The sequence below is a fragment of the Lathyrus oleraceus genome, chromosome 3 (genome assembly GCF_024323335.1).
Source record: "Lathyrus oleraceus cultivar Zhongwan6 chromosome 3, CAAS_Psat_ZW6_1.0, whole genome shotgun sequence".
Classification (NCBI taxonomy): Eukaryota; Viridiplantae; Streptophyta; class Magnoliopsida; order Fabales; family Fabaceae; genus Lathyrus; species Lathyrus oleraceus.
This window is the reverse complement of record NC_066581.1, coordinates 441,890,939-441,915,674: the sequence shown is the minus strand read 5'-3', so window position 1 is coordinate 441,915,674 and position 24,736 is coordinate 441,890,939. Positions and strand designations below refer to the sequence as shown.

Here is a 24,736-nt window from a genome sequence, read left to right as displayed (position 1 = left end):
AGCATGCATATTATGTACTTACCTCTACTTAGACATGTAGATAGAATAGGAAGTTACAGTTGGGAATCTGCTTGTCTAGCCTATCTCTATAGCTCCTTGTGCAAAAACTCACACAAAGACACATCTACATTTTTTGGATGTGTTGTTTTTCTACAAGCATGAGGTTGGTCAAGACTACCGTCTCTAGCACCCGTCAATAACAACCCTTTCACATTTCCGTATGCACAAAAGTAAGTTGTTTAAATTGCTATATCTTTACTTACTTCTTTAAAGTTTATTACCTCTAACTAATATTTTTTGACTTTTTGGTGTAGATGGTCTGCACGTGGTATGAGTTACAACAGATGTCCAAGACACTGTATTATTCAGTATCGCAACCTGTTGGATCACCTTCGACAGACAAACATAAGCAAAATAACTTAATTATTTCGTTATATTTTGTTAACTTTTTCTACATTGATTATAATCCTATCTTCTTTCACATTTCAGTTCATTTGGCGTCCATACCTTAATTTGGATTGTGACCATGAGGTCAACGCTGAAGACGCAGCCGTATGGACTGCATGCACACCGATAATACGGTTCACAACTGTGGAGATACACAACAGTGATCGTGTGAAGCTGCAGTTCGGTATGCTCCAGAATATCCCAGATCCCCCAGCTAGCTTAGGAGAATGGCATCTGCGTAAAGTTAACAACCAATGGAACTTCAATCCATGGCAAAGCTTCACAAGATCGGAGTGTCGCAAATGGAAGCACCGTTGTGACCATGTGTTAACTGACGCAGTCATGCCAACTGAAGAAAAACTAAGTCATACTTATATGGCTTGGTACATATCGGTTGGTTTTCAGTTCATCGCCGAGGATATGTACTTGTACGACCCACGCCAGATGACTTACACACCTGACACCTCAACATCAAACCCCCAACAACAATGTCAGACCGGATACACACAACCCCTTGTCCGTCAACCGTTCCGTTCAACCAACACACAAACATACAACCAAAACATGCCATTCACCCAACCCCAATACCAAGAGCATACCCCATACCACCACCAACAAATTGACCATCAACCTGAGACCCAACATCGCTTCGCACCCACCCCATCACCCTACCAAAGTCGCCTTAGCTAGAACACCCAACGATCATTCAACACCAACCGCCCCTCCTCCTACCGTAGCCAAGAAGGCCAAACTTCACAAAACCAAAACATCAAACAACCCTATCTCTACTAAACACCCCAACAACCTTTCCAACCTTTCCTCGATGCATCGTTCACACCCATGTCTCCCTTCAACCGTCCCGGTCGCCCACCAATGAGTCAACCACATTCCAACTTCTCTGGCATGGATCATGAGCTCAGCTACGGCGGTACACCATCGATGCATACTGAAGACTATGCCGACTTGTCTGAATACCTCAACGGACCTTCTCCTGTAGTTGGTAGTGACGCTCCTGGCCCCTCAGATGATCAAACACCGGTGCAGAATCGTCAACGTGGGTTAGGGCCAAGGGTTAGGGTAGCTAGAGGATGTGGGACCGGAGGTCGGTTAGGTGATCCCGGTCATCACCATTAGATTTCTTTGTGTAAACGCCAAATTTTATTAATATCAAGTGGTCTTATATCAAATTTATCTATCACGTATACCATATAACACAAAAATTGCATTTTAGAAGGAGTCTCCAATTGAATTAACAACTCCTCTTAAAACCTATACAGGGGCGCCAATTGGATTGGCTAGGGCAGGTGCCCTAGCCCTAGCCAATCCAATTGGCGCCTCCATTCAAGTTTTAAGAGGAGTCTCCAATTCAATTGACGACTCCTCCTAAAAATGGAATAGTTTGAGAATTTTTTTGAAATCGGAGGTATTTTGAGAATTTCCTTAAAAAAAGTGGATTATTTTTATAAAAAACCCTCATTTTTAAGTATAAATCCTCCAACAATTTTTCAAGTATCTTTAGATGGCATATTGTTACGAAGAATATATTCATCTCGTATTTGTATGATTAATCCACACAAAAATCTGACGACCAACACGCCATTGACCATGTTCTAATCAATAAATGTAAAGTCATGAACGTTACGATTATTTTTATATTCAATTAATGAACTTCTAAACAACTTCCAATGGGAGATGATCTAATCTTATACTAATTCAAAAATAAACTTATGTTGAAGTAGTTAATATACTTTGAAAAGGCTAGTAGGCCACGAGGAGTGCGTGAATTAATTAATTAAACCATGTTATGCCCATTGGTGAAGTCAATGGTATTAAAATATATATATAAAAAACTAAAAATAAAATAAAATATAATATATCACCTTCTCCATAAATAAAAATCTCCTTTCTGTTTCCCTTTAAACTTTCAACGCTCTCTCGTTCTTCATTTCAATGGCCTCCGATAACCCTTCCACCGACAATGGTTTCACTCGCCCTGAGATGTACACCGAGAATCTCGCCGGAACCGTCGACGCCTACGACCGCCACGTATTCCTCTACTACAAAAACCACCTTTCCTGGCCTCCACGTGTCGAGGCTTCCGACGACGACCCCCTCCCTAAACTCGTCGCCGCCTCGATGAAAGCTCGTAAAAACGACTTCACTTTTAAGGTTCGGTTTACTTGAAATTGAAGTGATTCGGTTTTCTCTTTGTTTATTCCGTTCTAATTTCGTTTGGTTTCATTCTTTGCAGACCAAAATCACTGTGTGCGAAGCGCGCGAGGAAGCTGGCTTCTCCGACGGCGACGTTTTGATTTTCCCTGAAATGATTAAGTATAGGTAAACGAGAAATGTTGCCATTGATTACTACTAGGGTTCCGTTTATTCAATTATTTTTGAGATTGAATCTTTTATACTTTTGAGATTTTATTGAGTTGCAAGGTTTTCTTTCCCCTTCTGTATAGTTTTCTCATGCTTTTCTTTCTTTAAATGATGATATTTCTGTTAAACTTGGTCTTCATTGATGAATGAGGGTTTTTTATGTTGAGAATTTTCTGTTGTTTCTGAGGCCAATTTTCTTTTCTTTTCTTTAATTGAAAGGGGTTTGGTGGAGTCAAATGTTGAGAGCTTTTTTGAAGATGTTTTGGTGAATGGTAAACCATGGGCTATTGGAGTGCCGGAGATTTTAACCGGTTCACATGTTTATGTATGTGCTCATGGAAGTCGTGATGTTAGATGTGGTACTTGTGGGCCAGTTCTCATCAAGAATTTTAATGACGAAATTGAGCTTCGAGGTCTGAAGGATCAGATATCTGTTACGGCTTGTTCTCACATTGGGGGGCACAAATATGCTGGGAATGTAATCATATACAGTCCAGGACCTGACCGGAAAACTACCGGTCACTGGTAAGCTCATAAACTTGCATAGTTGCATCCTCAAAATTTTGAAACATTTCATTGCTGCAAGTTTAATTGTATCACATAACAACTGTTCATAGGTATGGTTATGTTACTCCTAATGATGTTCCGGATTTGTTGGACCAACACATTGCTAAAGGAGAGGTCATACACCGACTTTGGAGGTTGGTATTTTTGTGATTATGCATTTTATATCTTTATATGAAATGAAACTTTGAGGGGCACATTGTTTGTAAAGACAAAAGTAACATATGCAGTGTGATCTTTTAGATTCTAAACAAAGTATTCACTGGTTTGTTACTGAACTATGGTGTAGACTTATAAAAATGATCATGGTTTGAGATACTTTTGAGTGTTTAGATCATCGAAGACTGCCCCATCCTTATTTACCGTTTTAGTATTTACTCTGGATGATTTTCAAGCTTTTGGGTTGTTGTCTTTTCCCCCCCTCTTTTTCTCCTCTTCTGTCCCTGCATTCTGATTTGATATTGAATTGAGTTTAAATATTTTTTAGCCGTGTTATTTTAAGTTGTGCTGATGTAGCCAATTGGGAATATGTCTCTTATTTTGAACTGCAAATAAGATCACCATCTTATTACTCTCTTAAAAAAAGTTACGCACAATCTTTGAATAATGATCTACAATTATGCATGAAGTATTTTGAAGCTTTATTATTATTGTTATTCTTATTATTTCAACTCATTTTTGTTGTCTCCTTTGTTATGATTGTGTCTGATTGAATTCGTTTATTTCCTTTATAATCCACCATGGTCTTACCATTTATAACCAAAGGAAAAAACTATTGAACACTTTTATTTAGTAGTGTGTCATCTATGGAGGTGTATTAGTAAAACTTCTTTATTTTTTTGTAGAGGCCAAATGGGGCCGTCTGTTCCAGAAGGGAAGGGAGCAACTGAGCAGAAACTTTCCAATGGAGAACTTACTAATGGAGAACATGCCAACAAGATTGAGAAGAGTATTGAAAGTGCCAGTGTGAACAGGGAAGAAAATGTGACCGGATGTTGCCAGGGTGTTAATGGGGTTTCTTGTTGCAGCTTTCCAAGTCCTGCACAAAACAACAAGACTAAAGGGAGTAAAATCTGTAAGAATTGGCCTACATTGAAGGAGAGTGATGTTCTCACAGCAGTTGGTGTGCTTGGAGCTGTGGCGGCTGTTGCTGTGGTTTACAAACTTTACAGAAGGTCAGGCTGAATTAAGCTCTAATAATGTGTTCTAGGTTGTTTGAGGACCCTATTTTTTTTGGTTGATGTACCACTAAGTAAGAAATAATTATAAAAACCAACTATACAGACTTAAATAGACGCCTTATTGGTTTATCAAAGAATAGTAAAAGTCTAGCAACAGATACAGTGATAAAAGGTTCATTGTTCTTTTTGAACTCAACACAATTATGATTGTATACGCCCCTATGTGTTTGTCCATTATGTTTGCATTACTGATATTCTATTAATTCAAAGTTTGTTGTGATGAAAAGCTTAAGCTGGTTATTGCTGTTATGATGCTATGTCGCAGAAACTCAAACTCAAAACAGTGTTGATTGATTTTTTAAAATAATTATGGTCTATTTTTGCCGCTGACGCGCTCACGTCCAATGCATCTACTTGTTGACGCTGGGAGTGTGTTTTTAGTTTAGATTTTGGTCACTATTATAAATATCACTTATGCTATATTATGGTTTGATTATTGATGCACCTCAAATAACTTCATAAGTTAAAGGAAATTGCTCTTGGTTGGAAATTGTTGAAGCTATATTCATGTGGTGGCCACCTATTCATTTTCTCGTGGTATGTTTGCTTGTTGTTTATACGGGAAGATCTTTTGAATGATCAATGAAGTTCCTGTTTCTGTGGTAAAGGAAAAATTTAGATTATTAGAGGTATACTAAAATATAGACTATCACCGCAGCTAGGATATATAATAATATTTTTTATTGTCTATCTACAGTAAAGTTTTTGTTTACAATATAATATTGATTTCTTTTCTTGAACATTACCCTTGATAACTAAAACCTTTGATAAGTATAATTAATAATGCAAACCTTATATTTACGATCGAAATTCTAAGTAGAAGCATATCTCAAGCAATTTGTTTGCTACATATTTATGTTTCTTCTAATGAAATGATAACAATCAACTTCTAGATATTTAAGATCATTTGTGAAAATTAAGCTAATCGGTTCCTCCAAGCAAGTTTTATAGGTTCTGATCACAACTTCAATTCTTGAAGTAAATTCCTAAACAATTCATTTTGTATAGTTGCATCGGCTAAATCACAATCATTTAACTTGCCACCTCTTCTTTTTTACATGACACCCCCATATAATATAATAATTCCAATAGCGTCTTTGTTAAAAAATTGAATCAAATTTACTTACAAAATTTTCGATAGACAACTCAAATTCCGGTATAATCAAAATTAATCATAATTTTTGGTAGTGTATTAAGATATTTTAGTATACTAGAATTTTAAAAATTGTGAGTTTAAAATTTTATCTGTATTTTTAAATGGAAACTTCAACCAAAATGAATTTTTCGGTAATTCAGTTTTATAAGATTTCAAATGGTTACGATTTTGCCGACAGTTTTGGACGACTATGATTGCACATACCGTTTAGTATGATCCATAATGAATTCAAAGTTGTATAAATAGGGATCACATGTTGTTGAGAAAAATATGTCAGAGTTCCGACTTCCGGATGACACACATCTCTCGTCGCTAAGCATGACAATATAATCCGTATCCGTGGATACCCATTAGAACCCGTCCCGAAGTTGACGGAAAATCCGCTTTGACTGGGTTTGGGTTCGGGTTTGGGTTTTCTCCGATTATAAAATATGGGGACGAGTCGGGTAACGGAGACACAGGTACCCACCCCCAACCCGTTTTCAAACACGTCCAGTTTATCTTATTATGTATGTTATTATTTATTTTTAATAATTTAGAATATTAAATATGTGATCAATATTTGATATTTTAATTTTAATTTATTATTTAAAATATTTGAAATGTATGTATGGAATTTTTTTAGATTGTTTTATTTTATTATTTGTAATGTAGTTTTATTTTGGAAAAAGTAAATACTTCTATTAAAAAAATTGATTTCACTAAACGAATGGTGGTGGGACGGAGATATCCGAACCCGTTTGGGATGAATTTGAGTTTTAATTCTCCATCCCTGTTTGGATTTGGGGCGGGGAACGAGGATTGTGTTAAGGATTCGGGTTTGGGTTTGGGGGAGGTAAAAACCATTCCCGATCCGCCCCGTTGCTATGCCTACTCGCCGCCTTGACATCCAAGTTGAATGAAGTGTTGCCTGATATCGATAACATAAACGTGAGAAATATTGAGTTTCATGAAGATTGGATTGATACTAATCGAAGGATGAAATACAATCTTACTCTTCTCTTATGCATGCTTCACCACCTATCTATCAGAAGCCTATGAGTATTGAAGAAAAGATCAAAAGGTTTTACGTAAGGAAATAATACACAATACAAGATCAAATATTCCTTCCACTATACTGATTTTGTGGGCTAAGGACTGTACTATTGTACCATTTTGCCTCCCATTTTCACAAGTCATTATGCAAGGATACAATTGCATTTTAGTATTCTAACTCTATCCTCCAACGTATCTTTTCACTGCCTATATAAAAGAGACTTGGAAGAATGAAATAGTGCTACACATTCTGAGAAATTATTATAGCGTGAACAATGCATTTTGTGAAATATTTTGAGAGAAAAGAACACACACTAGAACTTTTGTTCACATTTTTCATAGAATATATTTTGTGTGAAAATCTTGTAATTCATTTGTGTATTCAACTTTATTAATAAGCACTTTGTATCTCAATCTATTTGATTGTATTTTCCTTGAGAAGACTAGGATTTAGTCAGAATACTCAAGAAGATATTGACAATAGGTCTTTGTGTTGTAATCGGTTTGGTTATAGTGGATTAAGTCCTTGTTTATAAGACGAAATCACCTTGGCGGGTGGACTAGAGGTAGCTTAGTTAACAACGAATCAGGATAAAAATAATTGTTTCTTATTTTTGTTCTTTGTTTTTTGCTTGTTATGTTGGATTGATTTTTTTTTTCATTTTTAGAAACCTAATTCAAACCTCCATTTCTTGTGTTTCTCGTCACCTTCAATTGACATCAGAGCTCCGGTTGCGGTATTGATTGCGTATCAAACACTTTACCGTGTTAGATAAAGATCCAGTTTGTGAAACACAATGGTTGCTATTTCACCTTCAGCTGCTCCTGCTGCTGATAGAGATCATTATAGTGCAAAACCTCCAGTTTTTGATGGAGATAAATTTTATTACTAGAAAGATAGAATATAATTTTTTTTCTTGGTCATGACGTAGATCTATGGGATATGGTAGTTGGTGACTACACACATCCTGTAGATGGAAGTGGTAGCAAGGTGGAATGAAGAATGATGACATATCAGCAAAAGAAAGATTACAAGAATCATCATGAAGTAAGAACCATCTTGTTGAATACTATTTCATACCCTGGGTATGAAAAGATCACTAACAGAGACACAATAAAGTCTATATTTGATTCTCTAAGAATGACTCATGAAAGAAATACTAAAGTTAAAGAAACTAAGGCACTTACCTTAATACAAAAGTATGAAGCCTTCAAGATGGAAGAGAATGAAACTGTTGAGAACATGTTCTCAAGGTTTCAGACACTTGTTGTAGGACTGAAGGTTCTGGACAAAGGTTACACAACTGCAGATCATCTAAAGAAAATGATCAGAAGCTTACCCAAGACATGAAGGCTTATGGTAATTGCACTGAAGCTTTCTAAGAATCTAAACAACACAACTCAGGAAGAACTTGTTAATTCTTTGAGAAGTCATGAGACAGAGCTTGAAGATGATGAGCCTCAAAGAAAAGTTAAATCTGTGGCTCTGAAATCCATGGGAAATTCTGAAAAGAGTAAAGCCTTTCAAGTTGAAGAAGAAAAGGACTCTAAAGAAAACTCTGAAGAATAAGATGAATTGTCTCTTCTTTCTAGACGTGTCAATCAACTCTAGAAGAAAAGACAAGGCAATTTCAGAGGCTCCAGAAGGACAGGTGGACGCTCTAAGTCTACATTTGGACAAAAGAAGTCAGATGTTGGCAAGGAAGTTGTCTGCTTTGAGTGCAAGGAGTCAAATCACTATAAGAATGAGTGTCCTAAGCTGAAGAAAGACAAACCAAAGAAGAAAGACTTCAGAGGAAAGAAGAAAGGTCTGATGGGAACCTAGGAGGACTCTGAATCCTCAGAAGATGACTCTGAGGAAGAGCAAGCTAACATGGCGTTGATGACAAGCACAAAATCACCTGATAAGAAAATTCAATCAGAATCATAATCTGAGTCAGACTCTGAAGAGGTATTCCCTGACTTATCTCGCCCAGAATTAGAATCTTGTCTTTCTGAAATTCTGGAAAAGTAACAAAAGCTTCATAAAAGATACAATGATTTGAAACAAGTCCATGTATTTGAATATGAATCACATAGTACGCTTAAGAAATCTTTTTCCACTTTGAATGAAGAGAAATTCATTTAAAAAAATAAAAACTATGCTCTTCAAAGTAAAAGTTCCAAACTTGAGGAAGAAATTCTTTCAGAAGCTTCTGTGGATTCTGAAACTGTCATAAAGAAATATGACAAATCTTTTCAGAAATTTCTTACTAGAAACATAAATAGAAGCAAGACGATCAATGATTTATGGAGTTAGCAGAAATGGAAGAAGAGGAATTGGTTATGTGTCTAAAGAAAAACATATTTCAAACCTAAGGTAAAACCAAAATATCTGAACTCCCACTTCTCATATGCTTATACTCAAAATGATAATTCTGCATCAATATCCAAGTTTTCTAAGTGTCATAATCCAAAATTTTCCCTCCCTTTTTCACTTTTTATCTAACATTTGGCTTGAGATTCATCTGTGATCATTCATGCCTCATTCATGTACATCATTCATTCATATTAACACTTTCTAATAATCAACATATATTCAAATTTTTTGGTTAACAAGAGCTAGGGTTTGCTTGTGGATCAAGCCCTAGATTTGTGGTACTGCTCATCATTTGGGATCAATGGGGTGAAACCTTAATTTCTTGATCTTTGGGACATGAGTTTATGGAGATCATAACTTGGAATTCATCTGTGTATCAAAACCCCAATTCTGGACTTTGATACTAGGGGTGCCTGGTACTTGTGTGCCATTTTGACTTGACTTTTGACCATGGGATTGACTGAAACCATAGTTCATGGGGAGGAGGTTCTTGACCATCATGTCATGCATCATCAAACTTGCTTTGTGCATGAGAATCATTCATTTGAGCTACATGTCTATATGCTTGGGATTTCATCTAATTCAAGGCTTTGTTCAAGCATCCATACATATGCATTCTACTTGGACATTCCTAATCCATTGATTCTAAGCCTATGATGCTTTCAAGATCCATAGGTCCATGGTCTTTGGTGTATGATTCATGATTGCATAGGTCTTTGATCTTATGGTCCACTATTTCCCATTGATTCACTGTGGTTCATGGTGCATTTTGGTCCATTAATTATTGATTTATCCATGTACTTTAGTCCATTTAACTCATGTGATTATCATACATTCATGATCTTGGTGATTTAAAGGTTTTAGAAGTCATGGATCCAATTTGGTTTCTATGTAAAATTCATTCAAAAGTCAAATTTTATTTAACATTCAATCAAGAGTCATTTCATTCAAATAAAAGGAGTTGCATTCACAAATTAGCATAAAAAATGTTCATTACAAAAAGAAAAAATTACATTTTTTTAAAAAAGTTAACTTTTGGTCAACTGTTGACATTGTTGACATTGTTGCCCCTAGGGTTTAGAAAACTCTTAATATGCATGCTCCCTTAGTTCAGGGCTTGTATATAATCAATTGGTATAGTTTGACTAATTAATTCATTAGGTTGTGTATGTAATTCAACTGATCTTTTCCATGCCCACTAATTGTGTTGATCAAAGTTTACTTTAATAAACCAAATCCTTTGATTTATGCTCAATTCCACAAGCCTGTTCAAGTGATCAAATGACCCTTGATCACTTGATAGGGAAAGTCCCTTGTGTTCAAACTGTATTGGATCCCAGGAGCTCAAGACCTCAAACTCAAGTTCAAGTTCAAGACTTCAAGTCAGTACAAGGAATTCACATTGCAGACAAAGTGAACTACTGTGCAAGCACAACAAAGGTGTATCAACACAGTCAATCACGATTCAAATTGTGTGCCACGAGCCTTAAGCAATAGAGAAGGGGTGAGAGAGATCATTCCTATCCTCATTCTTATCTTTGGGTACGGGACGAATGAACCAATTGCTCAGAGTATTCACCTCTATTCATAGACTTTAGCATAATTCAAGTCAAATGATTGTCAAGTCTTCTTCTTCAAAGCAACACTTTATCATAAGGAGCAGCAAAGAAAGTCTTCTTCAACAACTTTCCAGTTATGATGAGTATCACATGCCATGGGCCTTAAGTAGTAAAGAAAGGGTGAGAAAGGGCACTTATATCCTCAATCTGAATATCTTTGGGGTACAAGACGAATGAACCAGTTGCTCAGAGTATTCCCCTTTACTCATAGACTTTAATGTGGTTCAAATAAAATGAATGTCGAGTATTGTGCATCTATCATTCATATTCCCCAGCAATAATATATTGTCTACTCTTTGGAACCAAATACCTTTTCCTTTGAATTCCATGTATACTTTTTGGGCCAATAACCAATGCCCACCTTTAAACCAAGAGTTGTTTGTTTCGATAGACAAACATTTCATTCCTTTGTTTTTGGATTGATGCATGTTTTACTCTTTTGTTCAAAGTTTATTCCTTCATGGATTCAATAATACCATTATCTTTTGGTTTCAGATTACCTGTTCCCCAACAGTGATATACTATTTCCTTGGACCAAATATCATATTCCTTTGGGTCCCATATATACCTTTTGAGCAAATAACTAGTGTCCACATTTGAACCAAGAGTTGTTTGCCTTGATAGGCAAACATTTCATTCCTTTTGTTTTTTGGCTTGATGCATGCTTTACTCTTTGGTTTAGAGTTATTTTCCTTTATGGATTCCGGAAATACCATTGTCTTTTGGTACCAAGTTATACTTCTCATCACTTCAGTCATACTTTCTCACTCTTCTTGTTTGTCTTGCTAATCCATGTTTCTTAGGAAAACAACTCTTTATTTTTCAGTTCTTTCTGCCATAGTTCCCCGAACTACCTAGCTCTGACTTTCTCATTGCAGTATGAAAATGCATAGGCAGAAGGGTTTGAACCCTTGGTGAGCATACTAATTATTGATTCTCCTTTCAACATATTTATTATTATGCCTTCTTCTTCCTTAGGGCACAATTCATATCTTTCATGATCCATTACCCAATATCTTCAATCATAACCATTCATCTCAGCGTTATACTGTCTTTCTTGAAACCAAATACCATACTCCCTTTGGATTATATATATATATATATATATATATATATATATATATATATATATATATATATATATATATATATATATTATATATATATATATATATATATATATATATATATATATATATATATATATATATATATATATATATATATATATATATATATATATATATATATATATATATATATATATATATATATATATTATATATATATATATATATATATATATATATTATATATATATATATATATATATATATATATATATATATATATATATATATATATATATATATATTATATATATATATATATATATATATACCTTTTGGGCAAATAACCAGTGTCCATCTTTGAAATAAGAGATGTTCATCTCGTCGACAGACATTTCATTCCCTTTTATTTTTGGCCAATATGCCTGCTATTCTCTTTGGTTCAAATTTCATTCCTTTATGGATTCAAACAATACCATTATCTTTTGATTCAAAATCATACATTTCGTCACTTCTGCCAAATCTTTCAGTTCTTTCTGCATTAGTTCTAAGAACTACGGAGCTCTGAATTTCTCATTGCACAATGAGAATACGTAGGCACGAGGGTGCAAATCCTTGGCGAGCACATTAATTATTTCTCTCTATCATTCCATTCACATTCCATTATCCAATATTTCGATACCTTCATTTAATATATTTTACCAATCATTCATCCCAATGATATACTTTCTCTTTGAGCCAAATACACTATTTCTTTGAGCTCCATACATACTTTTGGGATAATAACCAATGCTTGCCTCTGAACCAAGGACCTTTCCTTTGTTTACTTACCTTGTGTCATACCCCAAATTCACCCTACCTCCTTTACAACTTCCATGATCCTAAGGCATATGCATACATTCATCACCTCATCACCTCATTTGCATTGGCATTCATAATCTTTGAGCCAAATACACTATTTATTTGAGCTACATACATACTTTTGGGCCAATAACCAATGCCTGCCTCTAAACCAATGACCTTTCCTTTGTTTACGTACCTTGTTTCATACCCCAAATTCACCCTACCTCCTATACAACTTCCATGGCCCTAAGGCATAGACATACATTCATCACCTCATCACCTCATGTGCATTGGAATTCATAACAAGAGGGCATGCTACACGGACTCAAGACATGATATTCATATCTGAGAACCACTAAGGTTTCTTGATCATGTTGGGATTTATTTAATCAATCCTAAACACTAAATCTCAACTTCAAACACTCATTGATCTTGTAAGATTGTACAAGTCATCCCATTCACCCCTAAACCCCAATTGGACGGTAGATCTTGATTGGAAGCATTGTTTGTTCATCTGGTCATCCATTGGGCCATAATCCTAATTCCTTGATTCTCTATGACTTGTCCAAGTAATCATTTGACTTTGTTGCTTTGTGCTTTGACCTTGGCCTTGAAGGAAAACCTAATCCCTAACCCTGAGTATGCTTTAATCTTATGGATCTACATCATGATACCTCATGCACACCTAAACCCTAGTTTGTCTGGACTTGGTTCTTAATTGACCCTTTTGACCTAAGAAACCCTAGTTGTAGGTGCTCATCATGGGCAGTTCATCTGATCTTTGTTTAAGGCTTGAAACCCTAGCTTATGAGGTCTTTCCCTGTGGATTGCTTGTTATTTGTTGCTTGTACACCAAGACCTAGTTCTGCCCATACCTTTCCATGATTTGACTTGATGACTGAAGCCTTGTTTCATAGAAGTTGCATTTGGTCATTTCATCTTGAATTTTCTATCAATCATTTGATTAGGTTTAGCTACTTGATTTGTTTGACTTTGGCATATGCAAGTATGTTCTTGATCTATAGCTTGAAATACATTTCATTAGCCCATTAATAATTCTTTGATTCATATTATTATTGCATTAATTAATTGGTTCATTTGCATCCATTTAACTTTATTCCATTCATAGTTACATCATTCTTACAAGAAAAATACAAAAAAAAAATCACAACTTTGACCAAAGGTTGACTTTGGTCAGCAATTGACTTTTTGGACAACTTTGACCAAAGTCAACCCACCCTTTTCCAAGACCTTAAGCATGATATACATTCCATATAACATTCATAAAAGCCTTTCATATTTCGGATATGGCAAAACAAGTGAGGATTGACTTGAACTTTGAATCATTTTGAATTAAAATCATAACTAGGTTTTTCCATTACAAGCATGAGCCATAACCATTTCATGAGAACTTTCATTACATTAAATCATGTTACTCCATTTAACCATTACATGTTTAAATGCTACAACTTTAGCATGAATCAAAGATGAAAAAGTCTTGGCAGCCCATGTCATGTCCATGCTCCATCCACTTTCATCTTCCCATGTTTCATGCTTCCACTTACATCAATCCTTTGCATCATGCTTCAAGCTTCATCCACATAACATCAAGCCTGCATCAATGTTCAAACATCAGTGCAGCAAACCACCATCCTGAAGCAAAACAAACTCACACCAATAGCAGCAACATTTGATTCAAAAAGGCAAGGCAACCAAATAACATTGTAATAATAGCCTGCAACAAACATGAGCAAACTTACAGTACATTGCCTGCGCAAACCATAACCAACAAGAGCAACTTGCAATGCACCAACCCAAACCATCAATTCATAGTAGAAGCGAAAAATCAAAACCCTGCAGCAAGCTGTAGCACCTCAAACTTGCACCTCCCATTTTGTACATACATTTTCATGTTAGGTCATTAACATTACATTATCCACTGCATAGCATTGCATTGTCCTTTGCCTAGTGCAAGTCATCAGTCAAGCAAGCAAGTAAGTGCAATTCCTATTGAAGCAAATCCCTAGGGTTGGTTCAACAGGTTTATGTTACCTAGGGATCATAATGAAGTGGTTTGGCCAAAGGTTGGATGATCAGAGCTCAACTGTCAAGCTGAATTTCATCTGAAACCCTAGAAAGTCAACTGTGGTCAACTGTGCATGAAATCATGGATTTGAAGGTGGGAGATGGTTAGAAAGGCCTCATTCATGTCCATACAAGTCTCATTTGACATTACAAAGTTCAACATTGAAGAATTTGAGGTCAAATGAAAAGTTTCCCAAAATAGTAAGTGACGTGTAATTTCAAACTGCCAAAAATGGAAAGGTCTTCTCCTTAAATTTACATCATCAAGAAAGCTTCAAATGAAATTTTGTCCAACATGAAAGTTGAAGATCTTGCTCTCACCTTTCCAAAAAGTCCAAGAACATGAATTTCTCATGCATGGTTGAGAAGTTATGGATCAATCATTGTCAAGAAATTTTGAACTTCAAGCTTGGATAACTTTCACACCAAATGGCCAAATCATGTGGTTCTTTTTGGAACATTTCACTTTTGATGTGCTCTATCATAATCATGCATTACGATTCATCAAAAATCATCACAAAAATATTGCATTTTCCATGAGAATTGAATTTGAATTTTGGAGGGAAAAGTTGATTTTGAGAATTAAGCATTTGTCACACTTCTAAGCTTCACATTTGGCTACTACATGATATTTGGAGTGTGTTTGGTTCATAAAATGTGCATTGTAGCAACAGGTTTCATGCACATGAGGGTGAATTCCCAATTTGCACATACACTTGCATTTCATTAATCACTTTGGTTTTGGCTAATCATGCTTAACAAACCTCATTAGCAAACCATATATATTGCTAATCATAACAGAAAACACAATTAACACTTCATTCAAACCAGATCTAGATAGAAAATTGCAAATTGCACAAACTTTTTCTCTCCATTTTTCTGCGAATTTTTTCATAGAACTTGCATTGTTCTTCGAGGATCCATCATTCACAAGCATTTTGGAGTTGAATTGAAGCCAGAATTCATCACTGTTGAGCTGAATCAAGAACTGTTGCATCAAGCTTCATCAATGGCAAACGCGGATTTGAGCTAGATCCAAGGCAATTGAGCAACATTCCTTCTTCCATTCATCTACCTGAGCATTAAGGAGTTTCTGTTTCACCATTACAAGGCCAAAAAACCTCGAATCCAGATCTGCAATCCTTTGAAGGTTAGAATTCGATTCTTGCAATTGTTGAAATTAGGATATGCTTCTTGTGGATCTTTGATTATAGAGTAGCCTGAGCTTTGTGGAATTGATTTTCATCAAGAATTAAGAAAGATATGTGGATTTGAAGTTTGGCATGTGAATCTTATTTTGATCGATCCTTCCATGTTAGTAAGAATTAGAGGAAATAGATGCTGGATTGATGATGTAGGTTAAGAGATGAACCGAATGGTGTATTGTTTGTGATTTTCTGTGCATGTTGGATCATCATGATGATGAACACGTATGAATGCGAAGAACCCTAGCTTTCTTTTCCCAGAAACGCGTTAGATCTTGCTGAGTTCATGTTTTGCATGTTTTTGTTGTTTGTGTGCCATGCAGCCAACCATACCGTGCCACCTGTATTAGTGAAACGCAGCGCTTCATGTAGCGCGCGCTCCAAAAATATTTGTCCAATTCACATGAGATTTTTTGTGCCATGATCCTTGCCATGTCTACTATTTTATGGTGATTTTTCCAAAATTTGTGCACGTGTGGATTTTTATTTTGGCTAGTGAATGTTCCTACATGTGTTTTGTTGCACAATGCTTGTTATTTTGGTTGTGAAATGATGATGCTTAATCCAATGAGGCTGAAAATTTACATGAATAAACTAGACACCTTTAGGGATTTTTTGGTATAGAGTTTGTGATTTTATCATTTCTGGTTGTGGAGATATGCTATGATAAATGTAGGTGTGACAATTTATGTCACACCTTTGTTTGCTTGATTTGCTGATTTTATTTACCATGCCATATGAACTTCAATTGGTCTGAATTTTTGCGTGTTGACTCTTCTGGATGTTAAGCTTGAGTGTGAATTTTTGTAGAATGTTTGAGTGCTTTTCCAATTTGTTTGAGAATTTCTCTTCTGTTTGACTATTTGTGGACTTTTTGGGAGTCATGAACTTCTTTGATTTGTGAAATTCTTGATGTTTATTGGATGGACCTGAAATTTTGCACATGTATTCTAGACACTTTGAAGCCTGTCTTGGTGTTGGTTTGATGTCCATATCATGTTTGGATTCTGTTTTATGCTTGCTTGAAGTTGATGTATGATTTTGTGCCTTGTTTGAGCTTGTTTTGCCTTGCCTTGACTTAGGGAATTTATTTGACATGCTTCCACTTATCCAAATGACTTGAATTTTGGTATGACGATCAATTGATGAATGCTGTTTAGCCATGATATTTCTTGGAATTTATTGAATTGTTTTTGAGTTGAAGTGGATTGATTCATTCTGTTTGGTTCTATGAGCTTCAAATTGCATGCTTTGCCTTCTTTGCTTTATGAAATGAAATTGGTTGATGATATGAATGTGAGACCACTTGGATTTTTTTCTTATTTGATTGAACTTGATTCTTGATAACTTTCATGTTCTGTTTTGGTTTATTGCTCCCATTTTGACCCTAGGCCTTGTCCTAGTGGTTAGTGCTTAATGTTTGAACTTTGTTTCAGGTCAAAGAGCACAATTGCTTATACTTGATGATGTGCACTCAATTGGAGTTGGTCCATTGCTTGTTTATGGCTAACCTTGAGTTTGTTTTGTAGGCTTTGAGACTTGTACTTGGGCTTTGTGGCTTGCACCTTTGTGCATTGCTTTGCTTGATTGTTGTTTGACTGTGTACAGTTAACTGTTGACCATTGTCTGTTTGACTTTTGTTTGAGTTGAGTACTGATTATGTTGGATTATTTTCAGGTACCTTAGTTGCTATAGTTCCTTTGTGAACTTGCTTTTGCTTTGCTTGATAGCTTGAGCATTGAGGTATAATGACTCTAACTCCATGTAGTCTGGAAGACCTGGCCTGTTACTTGGCCAGACACCTGTCTGAAGTCCTCCTTAAGAGGCAATGCTTGTGTTTGTTTATCCTTGTCCCCAAGCAGGAAAAGACCTTTGATAAGGCAATTGGCAGATACAAGAGATGTGCAATCCATCTCCTGCTATTCAGTTGAGTCATCCCTTTGCTCACACAACTGTGTTGATGCATTGTGGATAGTAACCCAAGATCCTTGTACAGTTGTACAGTTGAGTCAGTGTCATAAGTGTAGAAGGGTTCCCACTTTCTGAACCCACACTTCATTTGTTTGAAGCTCTCCCAGGCCAGGGATAAGAGCTGTGAGGCACACCCCTCACTTCCTATTTCATCTGCTTCACCCTAACTCTCAATGTTAGGGTTAAGAGCTAACATCACCCTGATACAATGGCTTGTTTGTCGAGGTTGACATGACCCCTTGACTAAAGCCTAGCCTTGTTTGATCCCCTTTGTTCGTATATAGTGTGTGTGCTTGCTGTGTGCTTTTGTATGACTGTTGTGCTGTTTAGGATAGCTTGCTCCCTGTGCAAGTTAGATAGCAACCTTAACTTAGGGATGATTTGCATGATAACATCTAGGCTTGAGTCATAGTCTCCCTAGTTGCGTCTCCCTTTGTTATCTGGTTAGGCTAGTCCTTTGTCCCTGCGTAGGGGAACTACGTCGCCCTGATCCTCATACCAGATGAGGTACGTAGGCAGGAGATGAGCTGATCTCTCCGGGCGCCCTTTTTGTTTTGTCTTGCGTGTGTTAGGAGATGGATGTAAGACCAACGATTGACATTCTGTATCCTATTGTTGTATGCTTGGAGTCCGATGTAAGTCCAGCAATTGGCATTTGGTTTCCAGTGTGGGTGTTTTTGGTTTGGAGTCTGATGTAAGTCCAGCGATTGGCATTCGGTTTCCAGGTTTGCCTGTTTGTGTGGAGTTTGACGTAAGTCCAGCGATTGTCAGTCGATTTCCTGTGTTGTTTTGTTTGGCGTGCGTTAGCCGAGCTACGAGTGCTCTGATTCTTCTTTAGTCCGAGAAGATACGTATGCATAGGATGCGACATCCTAGCGAGCACGTTTCCCCCTGTCCGAACTACGTCGACTCTGATGTCTATGCCTGATAGACTACGTAGGCCCAGGATGCGATATCCTGCCGAGTCAGTTTCTTTTGTTTTCTTGTGTCTCTTTCAGCCAGTGTTTGATGTTTTTGAGCAGTGTTTTAGCAACCATATTCCTTCCTTTTGTGCGTGGATCCCGTCGAGTACGACGGATGCGTAGGGGTGCTAATACCTTCCCTTCGCATAACCGACTCACGATCCCATTCTCTTTGGTCGCGAGACCATGTCTTTTCCAGGTTTACTTCGAGCGTTTCCTTTCCCTCTTTTGGGATAAATAACGCACGGTGGCGACTCTGCTGGGGACAAAGAGAAGTTGACCTTTTGCTGGTCCATCTTCCCTAAGCGAGTCTCTCCTAGCGCTCTCTAGGTTAGGGTTTTGGTTGCTATTTGCTGTTATTTATTGCATTTATGATTATTATGTTGTATATAAGTGCATATCTGTTTGCATGCATCATACTGTCATTGAGCTGTCTTCTGTACAGGTGGTTCCTCTGTTTTGGGTGGGTGTTCTGAGTGGGGCTAAAACCCAGGCCCGAGTATACACCTAGGATTAGTGTGGTCTTGCGTTTCCTCACTTGCTGTATCAGCATGTTGTTGCGACGTGTCACCACAGCCGGACGAGGTTCATTTAAGAGAGTCCTTCCGTTTGGAGTTATTCCACTTAGGTTGGATGATCTCATCTGAGCTGTTGACTTCGGTGACCGTTCTTTCCCAGATCTTTGGTTTAGATGATCTTAAGAGAGCTACAACGGCACACCCGAAAGGGAAAACCCGTTGAGTATCTTTGCCCGATGGTCGAGACCATTGTCCGCCTTAGGATGCCCTTGTTAGAATTCACCTGTGAGGGAAGGGTTTGATTCTTGCGAGTACAGATTTCTACCAGTGATGCTGTGTTGGTGACTTTAAGTCGGATTTATGGATCTTTATTTCAAGACGCCGGAGGTTTGACCTTGGTATCTATCAGCGGGTTCCGTTTATTTCGGATCCCCGGGTTGAATTTGAGAGTACTCGTTCAGAGGATCTGGTTGTCGTCCGTTCAGTGGATGTTCTTGTGATGATAGTGATGTAATCTCCGGTTCCGTTTATTTCGGAACTCCCCAAGTTGGATTTATAGTGACTTAGTCCCTCAGATGACTTTGACTGGTTCAGAGACTTGATGGGTCTTCAGTTGACTTGATGGCACAGTGACCTGCATTCATGCATTTGCATCATTATCATTTCACATTCATCTGCATTCAACCCATGTCTATCCGTACTCAGGGTCCATTTTTGATTAAGATTCTGGTTGAGAGACATCAGATGTCAAAATGTTATGGATACAAATTTTTTTTTTACCCGTCTTGAAGAAACCAGAGTCAAAGGACAGGATATTCCTCATACGGATAGACATTGCATGCGTGAGTCATACTAACCCATTTGCTGTTTTGTAGGTGTCAACCGGTGCGCATAGCTCTTCTGTTCAGGATGGATCCACCCAGCGTCGACTTTCTTGAACTGAAAGAGATGATGAGGGAGTTGTTCAGTATGGTGCAAGGGCTTGCCTTGGGGCAGAAAGCCATGGCTGAGAGATTGGAAAAGATTGAGAAATGGCTGATAGTGGATAAAGTTCAGGGAAAGGCTCCGTCATCCGAAGCAAACAACCCCTCTGGCACAGTAGCAAAGAAACCTTCCGGCAGTGGTCCACTCAAAAAGGAGGTTGAATCAGGAGGTGTGGAGACAAAGAAAGAACGCGGTAAGGATCGTCATCACCCTTATGCTGCCGCTGTAACCACTCCTGTTGGTAATCCACCTGTACCACAACAACAACCACCACCTCAACAGAGAGCACTAAAAGCCAAGAGCCTAGTGAAGAAGGGGAAGGTTGATCGTCAGTTTGATGAGCCACCTGTGACTTATACCCTTCTATTCAAAAGGTTGAGAGATCTGGGGTTAGTCCGGCCAAGGATATTGATTCCCGTGGAACGGCAGCGAAGGCCTCCAAACTATGATGAGAATGCTAAGTGTGATTTCCATTCCGGGGCGCCCGGACACCACATTGAGGGTTGTAGAGCTTTTAAGCATGTCGTCCAAGATATGGTGGACTCCAAGACCATCAGCTTGACACAGATAATGAAGGGCGAGGTCAACCCCGTGCCCAGGCAGGGACCTATAAGGGTAAAGATGGTGAAAAAGGATAAGAGAGGAGTGGAGGTGACTGAGGAGGATTAGTTAGAAGTTCCAACGTATGTGGTCCCAAAACCTCTGAGGAAGGAGGGAGCTTTCCCTAGTATTGATAATTGCTGTGCGGCCGTCACCACAGAGGGGTGTGTATTCAAGGGGGATACGACCCAGAGGATGATGGAAGTAGAAGCGGACAGTGAAAAATTTGAAACACCAAGTCAGGCAGTTGAAACCGTCAAGGTGGAGAATGCCCTTGTTGCTGAGAAAGAGAAGAAGCTGTCCATTTCTTCTTATAAATAAGCCCTAGAGGTGGTGAAGAACCAAGAGGCCCAAGGCTGGGGCAGGATCATTGACATAGTGGTAAAGGCAAACATGTTTGGGGTCGGGTATCAGCCGGATCAAGAGTCGTCTAGACCAAGCAGAGGACGTCATCCATCGTACACCTTCGTCAGTGCAGGAATGCTGGATCCTAGTCACGCCTGTTCAGTGGGTGAAGAGATCGACACTGACCGCGAGCTTGAGTTGTGGATAAAATCGTGCGTGCCAGGGAATTGGAAGGCCTCAAAGATCACCACTGTCGCTCATCCGGAAGAATAGTATTTCTGTTTAAATTTTTGTTTGCATGAAAGCCATACGTTTTGCCCGAAACGTAATGGTCCATTGTAAGGGCCATCTCATGTGTTTCATTGTGCAACATTTTGCATCAGTAATAAATGGATGTTTTTGTGATTAAAAGCGGTGTTCCCTGTTTTTCACTTATTTTCGCAGTTTTAAGAAATAAAAATGGCAATGTTTTTCTTTCTCTTTCCTTTTGATTTATTTGGTTCCGACCACAAAAGTGATTATCCTCCTGATCTCATTGATAACAATTCGGTTACACCTTTGTATGACTTCGACAATCCGATCTATCATGCCGAAGAATAAGGCGAAGAAGATTGTGATCTGCTGGAATTAGCCAAGTTGTTAAGACAAGAGGAGAGGGTGATTCAACCGCACGAGGAGTGATTCAAGATTGATACTCCAGACACCGCCGAGGTCAGAAAGTGAAAATTAGGGTCGCTTCAGAGGCAAGTCGAGAGCAGAATGGTAGCCCTGTTGGAAAAGTGTTGTGATATCTCCGCCTGGTTGCATCAAGATACACCAGGGTGGAATGCCAATGTCGTAGGGCACAAGCTACCATTGAGAGAAGACTGTCCTCTAGAGAAATGGAAGATGGTGCCGAAAAAGGATGATAAGATGAGAATGTGTGCGGACTACCGAGGCGTGAATAGAGCCAGTCTGAAAGATGACCACATTGATGTATGGGTACGCTTAATTCTCAGTGTTTGCCTTCATGGATGGCTTTCTTGGCCAAGGTCAAATTGAACTACTGCCAGATGATATGAAGTAAACAATGTCCATCATACCAAGGGGCACATTTCTTGTTATAAGATGTTGCCATTCAGCCTCGAATAGGCCGGCGCCGCGTAGCAGAGGTCAAGGGTAACTTTGTTTCATGATATGATTCATCGTGAAAGCGAATTCCATGTTGAGGACATGATGACAAAGTCCCGAGCAGGAGAGGGGCATCCGGTGGATTTGATCAAGCTGTTTGACCAGTTGAGACAACTCAGACTGTTGGGTCTGAATCAGTGCACTTGTGGAGTGCTGTCCGGTAAGTTGCTAAGGCTTATTGTGAGAAGATAAGAGGAATCAAGGTTGATCATGCAAAAAAAAAAAGAAGAAAGAAAAAAGAAAAAAAAGAAAAAGAAAAGCAATGCAAGAAATGCCTGAACCAAAAGAGAGAGATCAAACGGTCAGGTGGGATAATGACTGCCAAGGGGCATAGAAAGACCAAAGGATAGGTTGCAGGAACCTCTGATTCTGATGCTTCCCGTGAAGGGACGGTCGTTAATCTGGTACTTGACAGTCCTCAAGGGGTCCCTGAGGTGTTCTGGGTCAGCATGACGAGTCTTGTCGTAAAGAGCATGCAATTCACCTAAGCAAAAAGTTTATCGACTGTGAGACAATACATTCACTGCTCGAGAAAACTTGCTGTACTTTGGCATAGGCTGCTCGCCGACTGAGACAGTATATGCTGGTTCATATCACTTTGTGGATGTCCAAGATGGATCTGTTTAAGTATGTGCTTGAAAAGCTAGCATTGACCGGACGGGTTGCGAAAGGGCAAATGATATTGACTGAATACAATATTCAGTATACCTCCCAAAAAGCAATCAAGAGGAGTGTACGGTATGATTATCTCGTCCAGCAACCCATGGAGCATTATCAATCAAGGAAGTTTGAGGTCCCTGATGAGGACATCTAGAGGTGCTCAAATCGAAAGATTGTGAGGAACCGATCCCGGAGGAGGGGCCTGACCCTGAATCTGAACGGATTCTGATGTCTGATGGGGAGAGTAATATGGATGAGTTAGTGCTACTTTGGTCACGCCAAAGGGATCCCACATTCCATTCGTTGCCCGGTTAGCAGTTGAATGCACCAACGATGGTGACTAAGTGCAAAGTTGGTATCCCGGGTACCGAACCGCGATGCGTGCATCTACTGGGGCAACGCCTTTCTCACTCAGTATGGGCTGGAAGTGATATTACCTACTGATATTATCTACTGAAGTCTAGGTCCCATTGTGAAGAGCCCTGATGGATGAAATTAGAGAAGGCTGAGTAGATGAGGACTCGGTATGACGCATTGAGCCTGATTGAGGAAAAAGAGGCTGGCGGTTACTTGTTATGGGGCAGTTGTACCTAGTGAACGAAGCGTGTCGTTGACCGAAAAGTGCGACCTCGTGCGTACCACGTGGGAGATGTGGTGTTGAAAAGGATCCTTCCTCCTCGAGACGATCGTGGGGCAAGTGGATAAACAGTTATGAATGTCCATTCGTGGTCAAAAAGGTCTTCTCCGGCAGAGCCTCATTGTTGACGACCACGGATGATGAGGATTTTCCATCCCTTGGGAATGCGGACGCAGTTAAAAGATACTTCGTGAAAAAGAGACCCGCTGGACAAAAAGAATAAAAGAGTCCAGGCAAAAAGGGGCATCCCGGCGAACCAAAAAACAGAAAGAAAAGGTTCGGGCAAAAGTTAGGGATAATAAAAGAGAAAAAACTGTACACCCGGCAAGTCGAAAACCCCACAAGGGCGACTTGGGAAAAAATGGGTATCCCGGTGGATTGAAACCCGAAAGGGCGGTCCAGGCAAAAGAGGGATTGAAACGAACAACTGCGTCTAGCATGATCGTTTGTGCTTTGGATATGACTCGGCTAATCTTCGACAGAGATTGATCGGAAGCGTCTTGTTCAGAAAACAGAAAGTTAGGAAAGTCTTGAGGATATATGAGGTGTAACCAGGTTGGAACCCGATGAGATCACGGTTTCACGTTTCCATTAGGATAGATTTTTTTCTCCTTTTATGTGCAATCACCTCTTTTCAGGGTTTGCTTCATGTGTGTTGCTCGGTTCTGAGCCACTTTTTGTGTTCTCAGTCAATAAATGCGTGTTCAGTCAAATAATTCTGTTTTTGTCTTCATTACCACTTTGATTGCGAAAACATCCGTTTATTTGGATAAGAATATTTGCATTTTGAAACATGGATATCCCTTCCGATGCATGCATATAAGATTGAAATCTGGAAATCTTATTCGGAAGCTTGAGTGACCTAGGTGTTAAAATATGGGGCACG

At 38.5% G+C, this 24,736-nt stretch overlaps 1 protein-coding gene across 1 annotated transcript; it reads left to right on the top strand.

Moving 5' to 3' along the window:
* The first annotated feature begins 2,322 nt into the window (after positions 1–2,322).
* Positions 2,323–4,857, top strand: LOC127128099 (uncharacterized). The gene is made up of 5 exons (XM_051057350.1): positions 2,323–2,616; positions 2,699–2,784; positions 3,046–3,351; positions 3,444–3,527; positions 4,236–4,857. The coding sequence occupies exons 1-5, from the start codon at positions 2,398–2,400 to the stop codon at positions 4,573–4,575; spliced, it is 1,035 nt and encodes a 344-aa protein (XP_050913307.1). The 5' UTR covers positions 2,323–2,397; the 3' UTR covers positions 4,576–4,857.
* The last annotated feature ends 19,879 nt before the right edge of the window (positions 4,858–24,736 follow it).

Bases quoted from the DNA above. Each gene is read 5' to 3' on its own strand.
- LOC127128099 (XM_051057350.1), top strand. From the start codon at position 2,398: ATGGCCTCCGATAACCCTTCCACCGACAATGGTTTCACTCGCCCTGAG. The intron at 2,785-3,045 runs GTAAACGAGAAA...TTTAATTGAAAG, and splicing joins CCTGAAATGATTAAGTATAG to GGGTTTGGTGGAGTCAAATG. The intron at 3,352-3,443 runs GTAAGCTCATAA...AACTGTTCATAG, and splicing joins CGGAAAACTACCGGTCACTG to GTATGGTTATGTTACTCCTA.